The sequence below is a fragment of the Pimephales promelas genome, chromosome 21, assembly GCF_988280905.1.
Source record: "Pimephales promelas chromosome 21, fPimPro1.hap1.1, whole genome shotgun sequence".
Classification (NCBI taxonomy): Eukaryota; Metazoa; Chordata; class Actinopteri; order Cypriniformes; family Leuciscidae; genus Pimephales; species Pimephales promelas.
The window spans coordinates 8515281-8537872 of NC_142789.1; the positions used below are offsets into that span (position 1 = coordinate 8515281).

The following is a 22592-nucleotide window of genomic DNA, read 5'->3' on the forward strand; positions in this document are numbered from 1 at the left end:
TATCACGTGGATGAATAATCATATGCAAATGATATGCAGATGAGGATATGCAAATTTAAACTAGGCGTTGTAATCTCCATATATGGTTATTTCGGGGAGGAGACGCACATGCGCATAATCTTCCGCTGACTGGGATTTATAAAGTGAATTCTGCGCAGGTTCTGGCGTACAAATTCTGCCTTATGTGCGTACGCACACTTTAAGGATGAAATCTACGCAAAGTTTTATACATGAGGCCCCTGGGGCCTCATGTATAAACGTTGCGTACGCACAAAATGGGCATAGAAATATGCGTACGCATTTTTCCACGCGCACATCGGGATTTATAAAAAATAAACTTGGCGTAAATAAGTGCGCACCGTAAGGATGCTCTTGACCATGCGTACGCACTCTTTTAGAAGAGTAGCCTGTGGGTTTTGGCGACATCGATGGTGAGCTGGAGTCAAATGTCTTTTTGCTTACTATTGACAGAGAATCTAAAGAAAATCTACAGAAAGATAATATAAATATAATTTCACAAACCTATCATTACTTGAAGCAAACATCCATCCCTTCTTAAATGACCGCGCCAGCACGCGGCGCGCGTTGGACCGTTTGGTGAAACTGACGCACATATAGCCTATAATCTAACGGCAGATGGAGTAAAACCGTAAATCTTCATTATGAGTCCAAATCATAAATACAGTCCATATTCACAATAACAGAATGGTTTAAACTATGTTTTACTTCTGATATAAACATTTAGATTAAATATGCCATTCTCATTAATGGAGTTAAACTCTTAAACTACATGAAATCATTACTGAGAAGTTACAATATATATATATATATATATATATATTCAATAAATAGAAAGACCTATTTGTTGTGGATGCATTGCTTTTGAAAACTTTTCTTCTGGCATGCTGTGTTTTAATGTTTTAACTAGAGATTGTCTGAGAAAACTGTTTCGTGCAAATAATGCTCAACCATGTCTATCTCTTTCCATTAAAATATAAATCAATTAAAAATACTATTTGGCCAATGGAAAAGATTGAGAAAAACTTTCTCTGAAATGTATTTAACACTATTTGATTTATTCATTCAAAAACAAGGATATAGGCTACTAAAAAAAAATGTTTGTAATAATGTGACGGCACATCCGCATTTTATATTTTCCTAACGTCTTGTAGCCTACAGTTAAACTTGGTATCACAGGAATGAATAATCATATGCAAATGATATGCAGATTAGGATATGCATATTTAAACTAGGCGTTGTAATCTCCATATATGGTTATTTCGGGGAGGAGACGCACGTGCGCATAATCTCCCGCTGACTGGGATTTATGAAGTGAATTCTGCGCAGGTTCTGGCGTACGAACGGTTTTATAAATCTGAAAACTTTTGTGCGTACGCAAATTCTGCCTTATGTGCGTACGCACACTTTAAGGATGAAATCTACGCAAAGTTTTATACATGAGGCCCCTGGGGCCTCATGTATAAACGTTGCGTACGCACAAAATGGGGATAGAAATATGCGTACGCATTTTTCCACGCGCACATCGGGATTTATAAAAAATAAACTTGGCCTAAATAAGTGCGCACCGTAAGGATGCTCTTGACCGTGCGTACGCACTCTTTTAGAAGATTATGGGTTTTGGCGACACCGATGGTGAGCTGGAGTCAAATGTCTTTTTGCTTACTATTAGACAGAGAATCTAAAGAAAATTATACATCTACAGAAAGATAATATAAATATAATTTCACAAACCTATCATCACTTGAAGCAAACATCCATCCCTTCTTAAATGACCGTGCCAGCACGCGCGTTGGGCCGTTTGGTGAAACTAACTGACGCACGTATAATATAGCCTATAATCTAACGGCAGATGGAGCAAAACCGTAAATCTTCATTATGAGTCCAAATCATAAATACAGTCCATATTCACAATAACAGTTTGAATAAATAAGAAAATGGTTTAAACTATGTTTTACTTCTAATATAAACATTTAGATTAAATATGCCATTCTCATTAATGGAGTTAAACTCTACATGCAATCATTACTGAGAAGTTACAATATATACAGTATATATATATATATATATATATATATATATATATATATATATATATATATATATATATATATATATATTCAATAAATAGAAATATACCTATTTGTTGTGGATGCATTGCTTTTGAACACTTTTCTTCTGGCATGCTGTGTTTTAATGTTTTAACTAGAGATTGTCTGAGAAAACTGTTTCGTGCAAATAATGCACAACCATGTCTATCTCTTTCCATTAAAATATAAATCAATTAAAAATACTATTTGGCCAGTGGAAAAGATTGAGAAAAACTTTCTCTGAAATGTATTTAACACTATTTGATTTATTCATTCAAAAACAAGGCAAGGATATAGGCTACTAAAAAAAATGTTTGTAATAATGTGACGGCACATCCGCATTTCATATTTTCCTAACGTCTTGTACCGTTAAACTTGGTATCACGTGGATGAATAATCATATGCAAATGATATGCAGATGAGGATATGCATATTTAAACTAGGCGTTGTAATCTCCATATATGGTAATTTCGGGGAGGAGACGCACGTGCGCACAATCTCCCGCTGACTGGGATTTATAAAGTGAATTCTGCAGGTTCTGGCGTACGAACGGTTTTATAAATCTGAAAACTTTTGTGCGTACGCAAATTCTGCCTTATGTGCGTACGCACACTTTAAGGATGAAATCTACGCAAAGTTTTATACATGAGGCCCCTGGGGCCTCATGTACAAAGACTTGCGTTGAATTCATACTAAAACATAGCGTACGATCAAAGCTGTAAATGTGCGTACGCACAAAAAAAAACAGATGTATGAATGTCTGCGTACGAAGGATCCCACGCATATTCTCTTTGTACATCCCAATTAACGTAAAATTGAGCGCACATGCACGAGCACAACGCCCCACCCAGTCTCCTCCCTCAATTAAATTAATTTAAATATGGTAATAGTCCAATTTGGCAAAAGAAACCTGCAAGGAAATGGCTAAAGAAACCTGCAAGAAATGAAATTCCACTGAAAATGTTTTCTATGTGAATATATGTGAAATTGTCATTTATTCCTGTGATCAAAGCTGAATTTTCAGCATCATTACTTGTCTTCAGTGTCACGTGATCCTTCGGAAATCACTCTAATATGATGATTTGATGATCAAGAAACATTTATGATTATTATCAGTGTTGAAAACAGCTGTGCTTCTGCTTCATATTTTCATGGAAACCGTGATATAGTATTTTCAGGATTCTTTAATGAATAAAAACTTAAATCAAACACATATAGAAATCTTAGCCTATAATCGTTTTTAACATTATAAATGCATGTACGGGCACTTTTAAACAAATTCAATATGTCCTGGCTGAATAAAAATATTACTTTCTTTTTTTTTTACCTTTACTGACCGAAATAATGAAGTTTATTTTTTATTTCCTAGTAAAGCCAACGCTGCCATTGCTAGACGGGTTTGCACATGCATGTTCTTACTTAATTGCATAGAATATTTTAATAAGACTCGTGTGACATAATTTGTAATTGATACATTATTTGACATATCATTAAGCAATATCTGACAGCTGGTGGTGCGATAGAACAATTCGTAGTGTAATGTTTGCCACTTCACCTTATTGCCTCTAGGAGTCGCCAACGGACAAATCAAGGCAAATGTACGTACGCCAGACATGAAGTTTACTTGGAGGAACGCACATTCTTCCGTTAATTTCACTGTTAGTACATCTGGCCGTGAACGTGAAAGCTGGCGTACGCCGTGTTTTTGTACGTACGCAGTGTTGATACATGAGGCCCCAGGGGCCTCATGTACAAAGACTTGCGTTGAATTCATACTAAAACATAGCGTACGATCAAAGCTGTAAATGTGCGTACGCACAAAAAAAACCAGATGTATGAATGTCTGCGTACGAAGGATCCCACGCATATTCTCTTTGTACATCCCAATTAACGTAAAATTGAGCGCACATGCACGAGCACAACGCCCCACCCAGTCTCCTCCCTCAATTAAATTAATTTAAATATGGTAATAGTCCAATTTGGCAAAAGAAACCTGCAAGGAAATGGCTAAAGAAACCTGCAAGAAATGAAATTCCACTGAAAATGTTTTCTATGTGAATATATGTGAAAGTGTAATTTATTCCTGTGATCAAAGCTGAATTTTCAGCATCATTACTCGTCTTCAGTGTCACGTGATCCTTCGGAAATCACTCTAATATGATGATTTGATGATCAAGAAACATTTATGATTATTATCAGTGTTGAAAACAGCTGTCCTTCTGCTTCATATTTTCATGGAAACCGTGATATAGTATTTTCAGGATTCTTTAATGAATAAAAACTTAAATCAAACACATATAGAAATCTTATAATCTTTTGTAACATTATAAATGCATGTACGGGCACTTTTAAACAAATTCAATATGTCCTGGCTGGCTGAATAAAAATATAACTTTCTTTTTTTTTACCTTTACTGACCGAAATAATGAAGTTTATTTTTTATTTCCTAGTAAAGCCAACGCTGCCATTGCTAGACGGGTTTGCACATGCTTTATGTTCTTACTTAATTGCATAGAATATTTTAATATAAGACTCGTGTGACATAATTTGTAATTGATACATTATTTGACATATCATTAAGCAATATCTGACAGCTGGTGGTGCGATAATTCGTAGTGTAATGTTTGCCACTTCACTTTATTGCCCCTAGGAGTCGCCAACGGACAAATCAAGGCAAATGTACGTATGCCAGACATGAAGTCTACTTGGAGGAACGCACATTCTTCTTCCGTTAATTTCACTGTTAGTACATCTGGCCGTGAACGTGAAAGCTGGCGTACGCCGTGTTTTTGTACGTACGCAGTGTTGATACATGAGGCCCCTGGGGCCTCATGCATAAAACTTTGCGTAGATTTCATCCTTAAAGTGTGCGTACGCACATAAGGCAGAATTTGCGTACGCACAAAAGTTTTCAGATTTATAAAACCGTTCGTACGCCAGAACCTGCGCAGAATTCACTTTATAAATCCCAGTCAGCGGGAGATTATGCGCACGTTCGTCTCCTCCCCGAAATAACCATATATGGAGATTACAACGCCTAGTTTTACTATGCATATCCTCATCTGCATATCATTTGCATATGATTATTCATCCACTTGATACCAAGTTTAACGGTACAAGACGTTAGGAAAATATGAAATGCGGATGTGCCTTCACATTATTACAAACATTTTTTTTTGTAGCCTATATCCTTGCCTTGTTTTTGAATGAATAAATCAAATAGTGTTAAATACATTTCAGAGAAAGTTTTTCTCAATCTTTTCCACTGGCCAAATAGTATTTTTAATTGATTTATATTTTAATGGATAATGGAAGAGATTTTAATGGAAGAGATAGACATGGTTGTGCATTATTTGCACGAAACAGTTTTCTCAGACAATAGTTAAAACATTAAAACACAGCATGCCAGAAGAAAAGTGTTCAAAAGCAATGTATCCACAACAAATAGGTCTATTTCTATTTATTGAATATATATATATATATATATATATATATATATATATATATATATATATATATATTGTAACTTCTCAGTAATGATTTCATGTAGTTTAAGAGTTTAACTCCATTAATGAGAATGGCATATTTAATCTAAATGTTTATATCAGAAGTAAAACATAGTACCATTCTTTTATTTATTTAAACTATTATTGTGAATATGGACTGTATTTATGATTTGGACTCATAATGAAGATTTACGGTTTTACTCCATCTGCCGTTAGATTATAGGCTATATGTGCGTCAGTTTCACCAAACGGCCCAACGCGCGTGCTGGCGCGGTCATTTAAGAAGGGATGGATGTTTGCTTCAAGTGATGATAGGTTTGTGAAATTATATTTGTATTATCTTTCTGTAGATGTATAATTTTCTTTAGATTCTCTGTCTAATAGTAAGCAAAAAGACATTTGACTCCAGCTCACCATCGGTGTCGCCAAAACCCATAATCTTCTAAAAGAGTGCGTACGCACGGTCAAGAGCATCCTTACGGTGCGCACTTATTTACGCCAAGTTTATTTTTTATAAATCCCGATGTGCACGTGGAAAAATGCGTACGCATATTTCTATGCCCATTTTGTGCGTACGCAACGTTTATACATGAGGCCCCTGGTCTTTTCACGATCGAAAAGGTATCTGATCACAGAAAACGCATGAAGTGACCTGGGGCCTCATGTATAAAACTTTGCGTAGATTTCATCCTTAAAGTGTGCGCACGAACATAAGGCAGAATTTGCGTACACACAAACGTTTTCAGATTTATAAAACCGTTCGTACACCAGAACCTGCGCAGAATTCACTTTATAAATCCCATTCAGCGGGAGATTCTGTGCACGTGCGTCTCCTCCCCGAAATAACCATATATTTCAATTCAATTTCAAAAAACTTTATTTATCCCCATGGGGCAATTGCAAGGCCCGTGGATAAGTACAAGTAATATTTCATAATAAAGATAAAAGTAACCTTTTAAATAATAATAATAAAGGTAAAAATAGTTAAATAAGTGAGCAGATGGGCAGATTACATGTGATATGTAGGCTATGTATATATGGAGATTACAACGCCTAGTTTTACTATGCATATCCTCATCTGCATATCATTTGCATATGACTATTCATCCACGTGACACCAAGTTTAACGGTACAAGACGTTAGGAAAATATGAAATGCGAATGTGCCGTCACATTATTACAAACATATTTTTTTAGTAGCCTATCCTTGCCTTGTTTTTGAATGAATAAATCAAATAGTGTTTGTAACAAGGTTCAGGGAAGAAGGAGGCAACCGGATCATAATAATAAAATAAAACTTTATTTAAACAAAATAAACAAATAAATTACCTGCCAGCAGCCCCTCACGGACGACTGCTGGCTTACCAAATAAAATATACAAACAAAAGCAGGCCTGCTCCTCTCTCGATCATCCACTCCGTCGCTCCCCCTTTATGGCTCCGCTCCTTCGTGAGAGATGCAAGACCGGTGTGCTTCACAGGTGCTGCTCATTAGCAATCGCACCACCGGCCTCGCGACTTTCTCTCACGTCCCTCGGCCGTCCTGCTCACCACAGTGTTAAATAGGCTACATTTCAGAGAAAGTTTTTCTCAATCTTTTCCACTGGCCAAAAAGTATTTTTAATTGATTTATATTTTAATGGAAACAGATAGGTTGTGCATTATTTGCACGAAACAATTTTCTCATACAATCTTATGAGCTATCAGTTAAAACATTTAAACACAGCATGCCAGATGGAAAGTGTTCAAAAGCATTGCATCCACAACAAATAGGTCCATTTCTATTTATTGAATATAATTTTTGGTAACTTCTCAGTAATGATTTCATGTAGTTTAAGTGTTTAACTCCATTAATGAGAATGGCATATTTAATCTAAATGATTATATCAGAAGTAAAACATAGTTTAAATCATTCTTTTATTTATTTAAACTATTATTGAGACCATGCACTCTATTTATGATTTGGACTCATAATGAAGATTTAAGGTTTTACTCCATCTGCCGTAAGATTATAGGCTATAATGTGCGTCAGTTTCACTAAACGGCCGGTCATTTAAGAAGGGATGGATGTTTGCTTCAAGTGATGATAGGTTTGTGAAATTATATTTGTATTATATTTCTGTAGATGTATAATTTTCTTTAAATTCTCTGTCTAATAGTGAGCAAAAAGACATTTGACTCCAACTCACCATCGGTGTCGCTAAAACCAATACTCTTCTAAAAGAGTGCGTAGCTACGCATGGCCAAGAGCATCCTTACGGTGCGTGTAAGGATGATAAAATTGATGTAGTAATGATACATTGAATGGGTTGATGCAAGTTAAAAGATAAATAATATTGTTTATAAAAAGGTGCAAGTTAAAAATCTTTATTTTATATCTTAAGGTTAAAGTTAAAATGTTTAAGTCATTGCATTGCTGCACTGTTTGGTTAAAATATTTAATTCATTTCTTTATAAAACGAGAGGGGAAAGTACATGTATGATCGGTAGATCATTGATCCATTGCTTTGCGAGTCAAGGAGCTAAATAGGATAAAAAAAGACAATATGTTTTTAAAATGCTTATTTAACTTCTATAACATTTTTGGGTAGTGTACTTTAATTCACAATATGCTGTGTTTGCTTGTTTATATACGTTTCACTTTCTTTTGCTGTAAGTTTAAGTTCCGGTTTGTGAAGTAACAATTGACTATGTGCACGAGAAAAATGCTAACTTCCGGCTTGAGGGCGGAAGTTGGGTACTTTGTTTCCGGTTGCCGTCTTGTTTACATCAGTGGACCGGCGTTAAGTTAGTTTAATCGTTCGCAATGGACCTAAAACATAAAAAAACCCGATTCACTTTTCAAAGGGCAGTCGGTGGTAATAATCACCATTGCTGCGTGCCACTATGTACCGCCGGGGGGAGATTCAACACAACCTTGAGCTTCCACAGTTTCCCAAAGGAACTTAATTTACGCGCCCAGTGGCTTGTTAAAATCAGAAGGGAAGGTTTCACCCCCACTACCAACTCCAGAGTGTGCAGTCGGCATTTTGAGCAAGAAGAGATAGTAATATCTTCTTCTGGAAAGCGTTGTCTTCGACCTAAGGCAGTTCCATCCTTGTTCGGTTGGAATAATTACACTAAAAAAACCCAGCGACCCGGAGTTTGGGAGCGCCGCCCTCGAGCAATCCAGGCTTTGTACCGCGCTCTAGAGGATGACTCCACCGTGGACATGGTGACTGAGGTGGATGAAAACACACCTATCTCTGGTTGTGCTGAGTTGGCTCCGACACCCCTGATGCAAGACCACGATTACACAGGCAGCTCTTTCATCGTGGTCGACCGGATGAAATTTGAGAACATGTCAAGGCAGATCGAGGAGCTCACAACGCAGCTCGAGTCGCATCATTTGGAGAGATTTGGGTTGCAGCGGTTTGCCACATCACCTGATGACTTTCGGTACTATACCAGGTAAGAAATCAGAGAATTCACACATATTTGGTGTATTTTCTTTTCTTTGTTCTGTAAATAATACATATTTTATGAATATTTACATACATGTCACGGGACAGATCTATCCTTCCAACAAAGTCAGCCTCATTTCCGCTGACGAGGCAATAAAAAACGTATCACCAGCAGCCGGTGATGTGATTAGCTTTAAAGTTTCACGATAGCTTTATAATAGTTTGGCTAGTATGGATTTTTGCAGTTCCATACAATGCGTATGTGGTGAGTGTCTGACTGTTTCAGTAAAGAAGAATATAATATAATGAAGGAAATATAATTAACAGATCTAGAGAAAACAAGGCTAGATTCCATGTTCACAACTTTAGAATGTTTCAATGTAATCTGAATGCCATTAATAGAAAAACTATATGATATGTGCTGTTTGTGCAGATTTCCATCATATGAGCATTTCATGGCCTTTTGGAATCTAATCCAAGAGGCAACGAGCAGAATGGTGAGAGTCACCAGTGGTCAGAAGAACCTTTCCACCAGTACATCCACTGAGAGCCCTATGAACAGATCAACAGTAAGTTCTACAATAAACATATACTAACAGTATACTGCACATTTTACACTGTTAGCTGTGTTTTGTTTTTTGCTTGCTCTGGCACTCTTGTTGTCTGCGCAAGCAACTAAAGTTTCCAATTTTTAGATTTCATACACCCCCACATGCACTGCATATTTTAATCACCTTTTACACCGTTTGTGTATTTTATCTTTGATGTATAGTGTTTCTATCTATTAATAATATAGTAACTATTTTCCCCAGAAATTGCTGCCAATTGACGAGCTCTTCCTTTTCCTTAACTATCTATCAACCGGCTGTACACAAAGGGAACTTGCTCACAAGTTCAACATCCACAGAGCTACAGTGAGTCGAATAGTTGTGACGTGGTCCAACTTTCTATATACTTTACTTGGATCTCTCTCGATATGGATGACAAGCGAATCAGTAAGAGCAAACTGCCCCACAGATTTCCATGGGACTTTTGAAAACACCCAGGTCATCCTTGACTGCACAGAAATGAGGTGTCAAACCCCTTCCTCCCTTCTGCTCCAAAGTGAGGTATTTTCTTCATACAAATCGCACTGTACATTCAAAGCGCTTATTGGCATGTCCCCCCATGGAGCATTGACATTTGTGTCGGCACTTTTTGAAGGCTCCATCAGTGACAAGGAGATTTTTCGCCTCTCCGGCATCACCTCCCTCTTAACACCTGACATGGAAGTTATGGTAGACAAGGGATTTCTGATAGATGAGCTAGTTTCCGGGAAAGTGCATCGCCCAGCTTTTATGTCCAAACAGGATCAAATGTCAGAGGTGGACGTCCTCAGAACCCAGGCCATTGCACGTCTGAGAGTCCACGTCGAGAGGCTCATTAGGAGGGTCAAAGAGAACAAACTTTTTGACACGGTCATCCCTCTCTCCATTTGTGGGAATATAAACCAACTTTTTACTGTTGCATGTCTTCTCACTAATTATCAGTCCGGACCCCTGGTCAAGAAATGGCTGGTCTGATTTTCTGGTGGCCGATTTCCTTATCCATTCTATAATGAACTTTGACACCACACTCCTGGCAAAATAAAGGTCAATAACACATCACAGGATGTTTAACAATACTCATAGAGTTTTGGAAATGATTTGCTGTTACTCTGCGAATAAAACTGCTTTACTTTTACAGTGTTGTCTACAGCTTTGTTCTTTGTGCTTCCTGTTGACTGTGATAGATTTTTTTTTTTAGAAGACCCATTCATTTAAACTAGCTTCTTTTTTTCCTTCTGTTTTTGTGGGTTTCACACTTGTAAAGCACTTTGGTCAACCTGAGCGTTGTTATAAGGTGCTTTATAAATAAATTCTGATTCTATTTGATAGATTTTGTAAAAATTCAAAGACCATTTCTCTGTTCATCAGAAAGCAAACACACATAATAGATTTCAAGTGATCTGTATTTGACAAACTTCAATTTCATAAATGGTTAACATGAAAGTGTCACTGCCCTTCAATAACAATGCATACAAAGGCACAAATGAACATTTATATGAGAAATGATCAAGGTAATTATGCAAGATAATAACAGATTTAAAGGAGTCTTCTGTAAAAATGTGCATGACAAGCAACCAATTTACGCCACTGCCAGGTATTTGTCCATGTACACATGAAAGTAGAACTTATCTATCCCACGCTTCATTTTTTCCATCATACTCTCATCCCTCTGTATTCTTTGTATGAAAACATCATCTTGAGCGGAGACGACATACTCGCACCAACTCATACCGGTGACAAGTAGCTGTCCCTGAACTTGCCAATAATAGGCATGAGTTGGTTTGAGCTGCAATGAGCCATTGATGACCTTGAGATAAGGTGCGTCTACATAATTTGGAATGTTTGGACATTTTATTTCCACAAGGCCAAACTGAGGCTGCTCCAAGGGGTCAAAAACAACCCCATCTGGTGAGGCACCAATCCATGGTGCATCCGGTTGTACCACAAACCCACATTTGTAGTGGTTCACACGTTTTATCTGGCAATATTCCCAGATCGCATCTGCCTCCAACTCCAAACCCCTTTTCATAGGCCCTGTCTGATGAGTACCTCTAAGAATGCGTTCAGCAAGTCCCTCTTCAGAGGCCTTGCCCACATGGCAGATCTCTCTAAAACGAGATGCAGTCACCCGGGGTTTCCGTACATTGTACCAATCGGCACACAAACTCTGCTCTCGCGTAGCACATTCAATCTTCTGGGCCAATTCCAGGGTAGCCTCAAGACTTTTCATGTGCAGCTGTTGCTTCCTGGAACAGACGAACATGCACTCTGATGGTTCAAGTCTGTAGCCTTGCAGTGGCAATGATGGGGGAGGTGGAGCATCATGAAAAGCCTTTGCTTTCTCTTTGGCAGGTTGCTGATAAGAAAGGGGACTTCCATGTTGCACCTTGCCGAACAGTGAGTCCACAAGTGGGATATCCTCACTTATTCCCATGCTGCAGATCATAGGGAGGTCAGCATCAGCAAAATTATTGAACACCTCAGACACCCGAAGAACTGAGAGGTCAGGAAGTTCCCCATGAAGGCCTTTGTACAGTTTATTCCTGTATGTTAGAAAACACACACACACACACACACACGCTAAAAATCTGCAACAGAGTAATACATTTTGCTTGAGGGGAAGAGCATTCTGGAAATAGAATGCAATAACCAGTACAGTGACAGGTCATCAGAATTAATAATAAAATTGGAGCACTTACCGCACTCCCTCTGCGGTCTTTCTTGTTTTCGGTTTGGCTGAGATCACAGCCATCTTGTCAACAGGGCCCGGCTTTATCCCCTATGTCAATATAGTGAAAAATAAATAGCGAATGTAGGAAAGTAGTATTTTTTTAATCCACTGTAAAGCAGGTACAATGTATTTATGAAAAGCGCTTTATAAATAAAGTTTGATTGATTGAACTCACCATAACTCTAGGCTTATGCCACTGTTGTTCACCTTCAGTGCAACTTAATATTGGGGGAACAACTTGGAGTTTCAATTGTGAATAATGTGCAGATTGAAACAGAAGAGCTACACAATGGTTGCATAAAGCTTTCCCAGCCTTGCAGGTGCAGCAGAAGTGCAGTAGTTGCACAGGCTGCAAATCTTTTAGGACAACCTATTAAGTAAAACATAACAATGTATTTAATGTAAACAATGCATATCCATTGACAGTATTACTCATTTCTAAAAAAATAAAATAAAATGAAAAAAAAGCCTGTCTGAACACCCCCTTAACATAACAACAGCCTGACATGATCCTAGAAAAAATTATAATACCCTACGTCCATCAATACCTTACAGTCTAACAATACCCTACCCAACATTAGGCCTACTAGTATTTGTACACTGAACAATTTCACACTGCTGCTGACTGTAACCATACTCTGAGCTTATGAGGTTTCTCAGCTTTCCTCATGGACCTGAAGCACTCTGCCCTGACCACCACCTCTCCTGAGACCTGATCTTTCTCAGACACTGCAGAAAAATAACAGTAATAGCAAGTTATCAATAGAATAACATGCAAGTTAGTTGGTAAGTATAATAATTAGCAACTTATAGGAACATATTGTTGTCAAGCTATCTAAAGCTTAGCTATCTAAATACATTTATCTAAAACTATGTTCGTTTGTTCATAGTCAAGTCAATCAACAGACTTTTCACACATATTTGGGTGGAGCCAGGCTCTGCTGCATTTTGAAAAAGTAAACGATATTTCACATCTGCTTTTTTGTCACCGCACCCATGGTTGCGTATCCATGACAACTAGACGGAAGTTTTTAGGGTACTAATTATTTATTATTATTATACCCTTTAACCAGGATATATATATAGAGAGAGATAACATAGCAGTTACCACATAGCATAGCTTGAGCATGTAACATGGATGTTGTTGTGACTTACCTTCAAAATTATGCAAATACTGAGAGATGTAATATTTAAACCCCTTCTCTCTCTTGCTCTGGGGAGCTGGAGAAAAATCACTAACCAGTCGATGGACATCATCGACTGTAATATCTGGCAAATGTCCAAGACATCTGGAGAAATTTAAATCTTCTACGTCGTCCATCAGGCTACCGGAAACTAGACACCCCATATCGGTTTCGCAGCCGGAACTAGCATATGCTAACGTGCACATAGTCCATTGCTTATGCCTTGTTCAGCCTGTGTACGGAACGCGCGGCTTACATTCGTCCATTACAACATTGGACTTGACTGAAGCCACATCGTGTCCGTGTCATATCTTTCTATTTCCCTTTTAACAGGTAAGAAAGTGGGCTGTAATATGTTTGAACGATTTATATAAGTGTCTAATACCATAGGGAACATGTAGGGAGTACATTTATAGTTTATAGTAATTGATATGCACATTTAGCGAATACTTTTTGTGCGAAAAAACAAACAAAAATAACGAGTTTATTCGACTATTTCTTTTCTTCCTTGTAGGCCAGAACACTTTTTGTGCGAAAAAACAAACAAAAATAACGAGTTTATTCGACTATTTCTTTTCTTCCTTGTAGGCCAGAACGAGACTTCCTTAGATTTCCACGACGCATGCACGAGATTTGCGATCTGCTCACACCAGCTTACACTACTTCAGATCGCAATTCTCGCGCATGCGTCGTGGAAATCTAAGGAAGTCTCGTTCTGGCCTACAAGGAAGAAAAGAAATAGTCGAATAAACTCGTTATTTTTGTTTGTTTTTTCGCACAAAAAGTATTCGCGTCGCTTGATAAACATATAGTTGAGCCACGGTAGTCACTTGGGATATTTAAACATTTTCTTCTTTGACTTTCTGGGCCGTCAAGAGGCAGTCCTTTAGGAGCCAATGTGGTAGTTATACAGCTCTCAAATTTAATCAAAAATATCTTCATTTGTGTTCCGAAGACGAACGAAGGTCTTACGGGGTTGGTACAGCATGGGGGTGAGTAATTAATGACTTAATTTTCATTTTTGGGTGAACTAACCCTTTAAGTTCCGGTTTGTGATCAGAGGATCTGTGAACAATTGCTTATGCCTTGTTCAGCCTGTGTACGGAACGCGCGGCTTACATTCGTCCATTACAACATTGGACTTGACTGAAGCCACATTGTGTCCGTGTCATATCTTTCTATTTCCCTTTTAACAGGTAAGAAAGTGGGCTGTAATATGTTTGAACGATTAGACACGAACGAAGTGTCTAATACCATAGGGAACATGTAGGGAGTACATTTATAGTTTATAGTAATTGATATATGCACATTTAGCAGGCTAACCGTGAAGTGTTGATCCAGTGTTGCCTGTATGATAACTATGTCACATGGCCCGAGATTATAAGCGTGGTGCTAATGTAAAAGTGCAGGCGCCGCCATTTTCTCTGTGTATTTGTTTTATATTGTAGAAAAAAGGTAAAAGTATTATTGTTAAAGTTTATACAAAAATAGTGTTTAATGTGAAGAGGCAATATACTTTCTGTGTTAAGTGCAACGTTACTACTGATGTTAAAATGTGTATTCTGAATGAATGACTATAAAACAGTAGTATTTAGCATTACAGAATATTCTATTGTGCTCTTTGTATTTTCCAAGTAATTTACAGGGTTAAGTTAAATCTCTTGTTTAAACAGTCTGTTTTATTAATGTACTTTTTCAAGGTAATTTGCCAATGTTGTTTTAAGATGCTGTAAAAATGCTTTGATATATTTTTGGGTAACTAACTTTAAAGATTGACTCAGATATTTTGTAATAAGGAGTCATTACTGACCAGCTGATGTTTTTTTTTATTGTGTAATTCTTAGAGGGACATTATTATGTCGTGTAAAGAGAAAATTACATGGTTAAATGTGATACTGAGTAAATATATATTATGCTGTTCATGGTAAATGCATTACAACATTGGACTTGACTGAAGACACATCGTGTCCGTGTCATATCTTTCTATTTCCCTTTTAACAGGGGCACAACATGCGCACTTATTTACGCCAAGTTTATTTTTTATAAATCCCGATATGTGTGTGGAAAAATGCGTATGCATATTTCTAAGGCCATTTTGTGCGTACGCAGCGTTTATACATCAGGCCCCAGGTGCAGGCTAAACAGCCCCTTTGAATCCATCTTCTACTTTTGTGGAAAGTTGACTAAAGTTGTGTCGCTCGAGTTGTCTTCTCTGATACGGAGAATGGCGGCGAATACACTACCTGCAAGACATTGGCACATAGCCAGGCGAGCGTGAACGCGCATGACGTCACGGCCAGTCTCAGATTCGAGCCTGAATCCCTCTTATTTATTTTACTGTACAGGATTATAGAGGCGATCTCAGTGATCAGAGAAGGGCTCATTCAGCCCATCAGGCGATTGTTTAAGCATGTATGGGTTAGAAAACGGCTATTTTTAACATGAAATGTTGCGCAATGCACCTTTAAACATGTTCTCTTATTTCAGTAAAATACTGCCTAATAATTCTTCATTTCTAAGGCTATGTTCACACTTAATGCTCAATTCCGATTTTTTGAAAAAATTAGATTTTTTTGCAAGGCCGTTCACATTTCCAATTAAATGCGACCTTTTGTGATCTCCTGTGTGAACGTGAAATGACCCAGAAGTGACCCGCATGCGCAGAAGAGTAATCAACGGTCAACGACGTCACTTGCTGTTTGCGGAATAGTTCTTTTTTTTCATATGTTGCGAGCTTTTGTTTTATTATTACTATTGCCACAGCCCATATACAAACACAGACAATAATTATTTTATCGACGGGCAAAGTTTGCACATAAATGTAAGATTTTTCCGATCCTCACCGACCTCGTCATAAAACCCAATTAACAAACACATTTCACTATCGCATCTGACGTTAATGAAGTATTTGTGAATCAGGAGAAGAGTTTTCGGGAAGGTCTCTTTACGGGCAAATCACTCTCATATTTACTTGTATATTTACAAAGGTTTCATGAATGAGACCCATTATCAGTTATAGCATACTAAAAAAAGGTCAAAGGTCAGATGTAGATTAATTGTATATTAAATTAGCCTTAATTTAGAGGGGATTTCATAATTAGTCCTATGGAGGGTTTATATTTTGGTCAATTAAAGCAAAAACATTGTGCTTTGTATTTACAGAATGATCTGATAATCCAGATAATGACGGAGTGCAGTGAAATTGATAATCTGAGGAAACAAGTGGATGATGCTAAAATGAAACTGACTACAGAGATCAAGGTACTAAACAGACATGTCCTGGTTAATTCTGTTGTTAGTTTCAACACTTTATTTATTTATTTTTCTTTATTTGTCTAGTTGAGAAAGCAAGCTGCTGCAGAACTACCGGCCCTGAGAGCAGAACTGATGCAAAAGAGAGCTCAGATTTAAAGAAACACAGAATGCACATCTATGTGCTTAACAGTAGATTTCTTAGAAATTAGATTTGTTGCAAATTCAGCCTTCACTGAAATGAAGAAATGATGTGTAAAACACGTTTTTTACATTTACATAAAGCACAAAACATTGTATTGAGATTTGAAAGACATTGTTTTGAAATTTGTGTAATGTACAGTATAAATGCTATATCTGCTTCCTGAGTTAAGGCTGTTTAAACATGAAGTATGTAATTTCTGCACCATTCATGACACCAAATGAACTAAATAATGAGTTTCCAGAACATGTCCCCTGTCCTCTGAGATGGTTAACTCTAGGACTTATAATTAATTGTAATAACTATGTTAAAGGTGAAGTATGTAATTTTTTTGCATGTTAAAACCCATTTTAACATGCAAAAAAATTACATACTTCACCTTTAACATAGTCACACAAATCATTGTTTTTTATAATTTGTAAAAATTACCACAAAACAGAAGTCTCAGAGAAATGAGCTGTCAAGAAAAACAAACATATTGCTTGATATTATGCTGATTTAGGATCATTTGCAGTATTACATTTGGGAAATTATGTTCATGCAAATGGTTACAATGATCAATAAATATGCCAATGTCAATTAAATATAAAGTTTTAGTAGGCTTGCTGACAAGGAATGTGTTATTTATTTGGTTTATGATACAACAATCAAATTAATCATAAATATGACAAATATTTATGGTAAGCACTTCTTCTTTCACTCAAACCTTGTGTGAATATGGACAACAAGAGACAGCAGAATCCTATAAGACCCTGTGTACTTTGGGTATTAGTGCGTTCCACATGTCCACAGTCTGTTGCTGGGCGATTGGATCACTGCTGTAGTCCAGGAGATTTCCGTTCCACATCCCGATTCCTTTCAGACCATGCTGTGACACATAGGTAGCTTTTAGAGCAATACTTTCTGGGTCATCATACCACACCTGATGGACCTTGCCTTCTGTGTCCTGTAAATAAAAATCATATGCATTTTATGGAAAATATAACATGTCTGTCTAAAATACATTGACTAATATAAACTCAATATCCCTCGCATTAAGATGAATAAAAACTGATCACTGGAATTGCATTATGTTTGAAAAGGTGCATTTTATACTGTATTAAATATTGTGATAAAACATCTAGAATTGATACTGTACCTTGTAATTATAATATGGAGCTCGCTGGTTCTCATCCCACAGTCTTCCTGATATTGAGCTGTTGATCTGTTTCATCATGATGCTGTAGGGAATTTGTTTGCCGGATGCATCACTACATGGAGCCCCTCTGAATGGCACTTTTGGAATTGTACATATTCCGTCCTGTTAGAATAACAAAGAGTGTCAAACAGAATAACAGTTAAAGCAATTATGACTTCTCTGTTCTATTGTCTAATCTACATTAAATTATTGTTGTAATAACTTTTCTATAACACACACATACATTATATATAATATAACAAAAACGTTTTAACTATTGCATTATGATGAATTATGATTTATTATTTGAATAGGCTGCAATATTCGCCATCAGAAAATATGGCCAATATAACCAGAAAGTGTGTTAACAGATGCGTTCACAGATTTTATGTCAAGTCACCTTTGATTTTACAGTGCTTTGTACAACACATTGTTTTAAAACAGCTTTACGGTGATCAACAGGAAAATAATGATTCAAACAGAGTTCAATTTGGCTGTAAAGCAGCTCTAAAAAGAAAAAAAAAAAGTGTCTTTTGTTCAGCTGAAGTCATCGAATGATTCAGTTCTGTTATAAAGATCATCATTTATTAAAGGGTTAGTTCACCCAAAAATGAAAATTAAGTCATTAATTACTCACCCCCATGCTGTACCAACCCCGTAAGACCTTCGTTCGTCTTCGGAACACAAATGAAGATATTGTTGATTAAATTTGAGAGCTGTATAACTACCACATTGGCTCCTAAAGGACTGCCTCTTGACGGCCCAGAAAGTCAATGAAGAAAATGTTTAAATATCCCAAGTGACTACCGTGGCTCAACTATATGTTTATCACGCGACGCGAATACTTTTTGTGCGAAAAAACAAACAAAAATAACGAGTTTATTCGACTATTTCTTTTCTTCCTTGTAGGCCAGAACGAGACTTCCTTAGATTTCCACGACGCATGCGCGAGAATTGCGATCTGAAGTAGTGTAAGCTGGTGTGAGCAGATCGCAAATCTCGCGCATGCGTCGTGGAAATCTAAGGAAGTCTCGTTCTGGCCTACAAGGAAGAAAAGAAATAGTCGAATAAACTCGTTATTTTTGTTTGTTTTTTCGCACAAAAAGTATTCGCGTCGCTTGATAAACATATAGTTGAGCCACGGTAGTCACTTGGGATATTTAAACATTTTCTTCATTGACTTTTTGGGCCGTCAAGAGGCAGTCCTTTAGGAGCCAATGTGGTAGTTATACAGCTCTCATATTTAATCAAAAATATCTTCATTTGTGTTCCGAAGACGAACGAAGGTCTTACGGGGTTGGTACAGCATGGGGGTGAGTAATTAATGACTTAATTTTCATTTTTGGGTGAACTAACCCTTTAAATTAGTCCAATTTGGCTATAAAGCATCTCTGCAGAAAACGGTGATGTCATCGTCCAGCTCAGTTCAGTTCTCTTCCAATAGTCAGTGTAGTCAGAGCAATAATATTGTTGAATATTAAGTGTCCACTATCTAAGCAAGCCAGAGGCAACAGTTGCAAGGAACCCAAGCTCTATCGAAGACAGAATGGAGAAAAAAAAAACCTTCATAACTATTGAGATTCATGTGGGAAAAATCCATGTCGATAATGAGCACAGCTGCTCATATAAGGGATAGTTAGCCAACAAATGAAAATTATGTCATTAATGACCCTCATGTCGTTCCAAGCCCATAAGACTTCCATTCATCTTGAAACACAGTTTAAGATATTTTAGATTTAGTCCGAGAGCTTTCTGTCCCTCCTGTGGAAATGTATTTACAGTATACCGTCCTTGTCCGAACCAAGAGATCTCATAAAAATTGTCTCACAATCATAACAGACAGATATGCATTTGTATGCACAAGATTTGGTATTTGTTCAAAGGTTACATGCAATTTGTAGGATGGTTTGTATTTTTTGTGAAATATTATCTAGACTTATTTATTTATATTGGCTATAAACACAATGCATATGTGTTACTCCACTGCATTTTCTCTCAAATTGACCTTTGAGCTTGCACATAGCTTTCTTTTTGTTTGAGAGTCGAATTTTCCTTTGCAAAAGCTGGACTTGTTTGTTTAATTATGGCACAATATTAACTCCTCCATTTTATATATATATATATATATATATATATATATATATATATATATATATGTGTGTGTGTATATGTATATATATAAGTATATCGGCCATCAGCCACCCTGCTCTCTAAGATATCGGCATTGGCATCAAAAAAACAATGTTGGTCAACCACAACTATTCAAAATTAACAATACTTCAGAATATACTTTTATGTGTTTGTTAGGCCCAATCCAGTCTCAACAGAAGTCCTAATCTAGTCCTGCGAAATGGCACAATGGTCATATGATCTAGGATGTAAAAAACGTACAAACCTCACAATAAAAAAACAACTATAAAAGTCATGCACTTTTGTACAACCTAAGTTTCGAACAATTTCGACATCAGTGGTGAAAAATCACAATCGCTGCAGCTGTGATGTTTACAACCAGTCTTGTTCCATTTTTGTTCAGTCCCTTGTTATATTTAATATTGATTAGTCTCCCCAGGTGTTTCTTATTAGCCACACCCCCTTATTATCTTATTAAGCTGGCCTGTGTTTAGTTCAGTCTTTGTAAGTTCTCATTGTTACACTATGGTGGTTGTTCTGTTCCAGAGTCTGAATTTGTGAAGTTTTGAGTTTATTTAATAAAAGACTTCTGCACTTTGATCCTGCTTCCTCCTCTGCTTCAGCCAAAACGTAACAGAAGGTGCAGAAGATGAACTGGTGCCAAAACAAGGATGGTTGTTTACGAGTATTTAGAAATGAATGCTACATTCAAAGAGAAGTGATAAGCAAATCACAGTGGCTACTCAGAGGAATTATGACTGACCGCTCTGGTCAATCCAAGCACAACAAGCTGAGCAGTGTTTGGAAGAAGCATTGCATTTTCTATATCGAAAAGCCTTAATACTGCATATCATTTTCAATAAAGTACTGAAAATATTGAAAATAAATTGCTTACCACTGAAAAATGTAGGCAGCTGTAGTCATAACCATACCATGGAACACCCATCACAAGTTTCTTTGAGTCTATGTTCATGCTGATGTATTGATCATAGGCTGAAAGATATATTTCTTGACTTTAAGTGTGCATTTTGAAATGGAAACTTAAAAACATAACTTTTTCAAAAGCCAAATGGACTAATTTTTTATTTTTAAATCACTTACCTGTCAATGTCTGATTGAAGGGGCTATTGGCCATGGCTATACAATCACCCCAGATCTGGCTTTGCTCATCATAGGACATAACAAACAAGAAATCGCATGAATCGGCAATGGCCACGTAATCATAGCAACGCTCATCGATGCATTTGGGCGACCAAGCCACATCAAATGATACCTATGAGTCAAGATGAATAGACAGTACTGTATCTCAGGGGCTTTGAAAGTGCCTATATGACATCATTGTCAGATGTGCTGTTTTACCTGAGAGCCTGGGATCTTTGTGTGGAAAATTTCAGTAGTTTCCTTGACGAGGGCTGTCAAAGCATAGTACTCAGGGGAACCGGTCTGCACCGCCTGCTCAACGTCTAGGTTTATTCCATCCATAAACTGACTCTTTGCCAACTTGACCTTTGCCTGTATCCAAGCTGTCCTATTTACTGGATCCACAATATCTGAGAGTGGCACATCTCCTGTGAAGAATATTTAATTAATCATGTCAATTTGATCAGTGATCAAGTCACATTTATTACGGCTCATAATTTGGGTTAGTGAAACCCCCAACCTTAAGTATTGAACGTTGGCACATATATTACGCTTTCTGCTAAAGGCAAGAATGATACCCCAAATGAATTGGCTTCTTGAGAATAGGAGTGTTATTATTTTTAAGAGTTTTGATTTAAGCATAAAACAACAAAACAAGTAAAAAAATAATCCCATAGACAGGACCCAGGCCATATCTAAAGACTAGAATATTATAGATAATAGTGAGTGGATTATTGAATGATGAATTATTTCCCATCTGCCTTTCTGCTGTTATCTCGGGACGCTTGTCCCGAGAAAAATGGCGTTCGTCAGGTCCAGTTTTGTGTCCAGCCTCTCACGGGGATTTCGGATGCCCCAACGCCTGTGATGAGACGACTCAACGCCTGCGATATGTTATGGCGCCGTTTGATTCATAAACAATATTTATATTTAATATTTATATTTAAACGATATGAATGTAAGCCAGAGGAGAACTGGCCCCCGACTGAGCCTGGGTTCTCCCAAGGTTTTTTCTCCATCCAATCTGATGGAGTTTGGTTCCTTGCCACTGTCGCCTTGCTTTTGGCTTGCTTTGAGCTTGCTCAGTTGGGGTTATTTATTTAGTGTTTAGCAATGTTGTTGATCTGTGTTGTG

General features: G+C 37.2%; 3 protein-coding genes across 3 annotated transcripts in view; 1 reads left to right on the forward strand and 2 right to left on the reverse strand.

Moving 5' to 3' along the window:
- Positions 1–17182, forward strand: part of spata1 (spermatogenesis associated 1) — a 37453-nt gene extending 20271 nt beyond the window's left edge. The window contains 2 exon segments of the mRNA XM_089125361.1: positions 16720–16818; positions 16897–17182. Of these exon segments, the coding sequence (XP_088981487.1) occupies positions 16720–16818; positions 16897–16968 (171 nt within the window). The 3' untranslated portion in view covers positions 16969–17182.
- On the reverse strand, positions 11034–14124 carry LOC120464205 (uncharacterized). The gene is made up of 3 exons (XM_039653588.2): positions 12549–14124; positions 12342–12421; positions 11034–12185 (listed from the first exon to the last, which is right to left on the reverse strand). The coding sequence occupies exons 1-3, from the start codon at positions 12549–12551 to the stop codon at positions 11222–11224; spliced, it is 1047 nt and encodes a 348-aa protein (XP_039509522.1). The 5' UTR covers positions 12552–14124; the 3' UTR covers positions 11034–11221.
- A 435-nt stretch (positions 17183–17617) lies between the features above and the next one.
- ctbs (chitobiase, di-N-acetyl-) overlaps positions 17618–22592 on the reverse strand; it is a gene marked incomplete at its 5' end in the record, with an annotated part of 46607 nt that continues 41632 nt past the window's right edge. The window contains 5 exons of the mRNA XM_039653587.2: positions 17618–17957; positions 18150–18311; positions 21214–21311; positions 21420–21591; positions 21678–21886. Coding sequence (XP_039509521.2) covers positions 17754–17957; positions 18150–18311; positions 21214–21311; positions 21420–21591; positions 21678–21886 — 845 coding nt within the window. The remainder of the gene's footprint in view (positions 17958–18149; positions 18312–21213; positions 21312–21419; positions 21592–21677; positions 21887–22592) is intronic.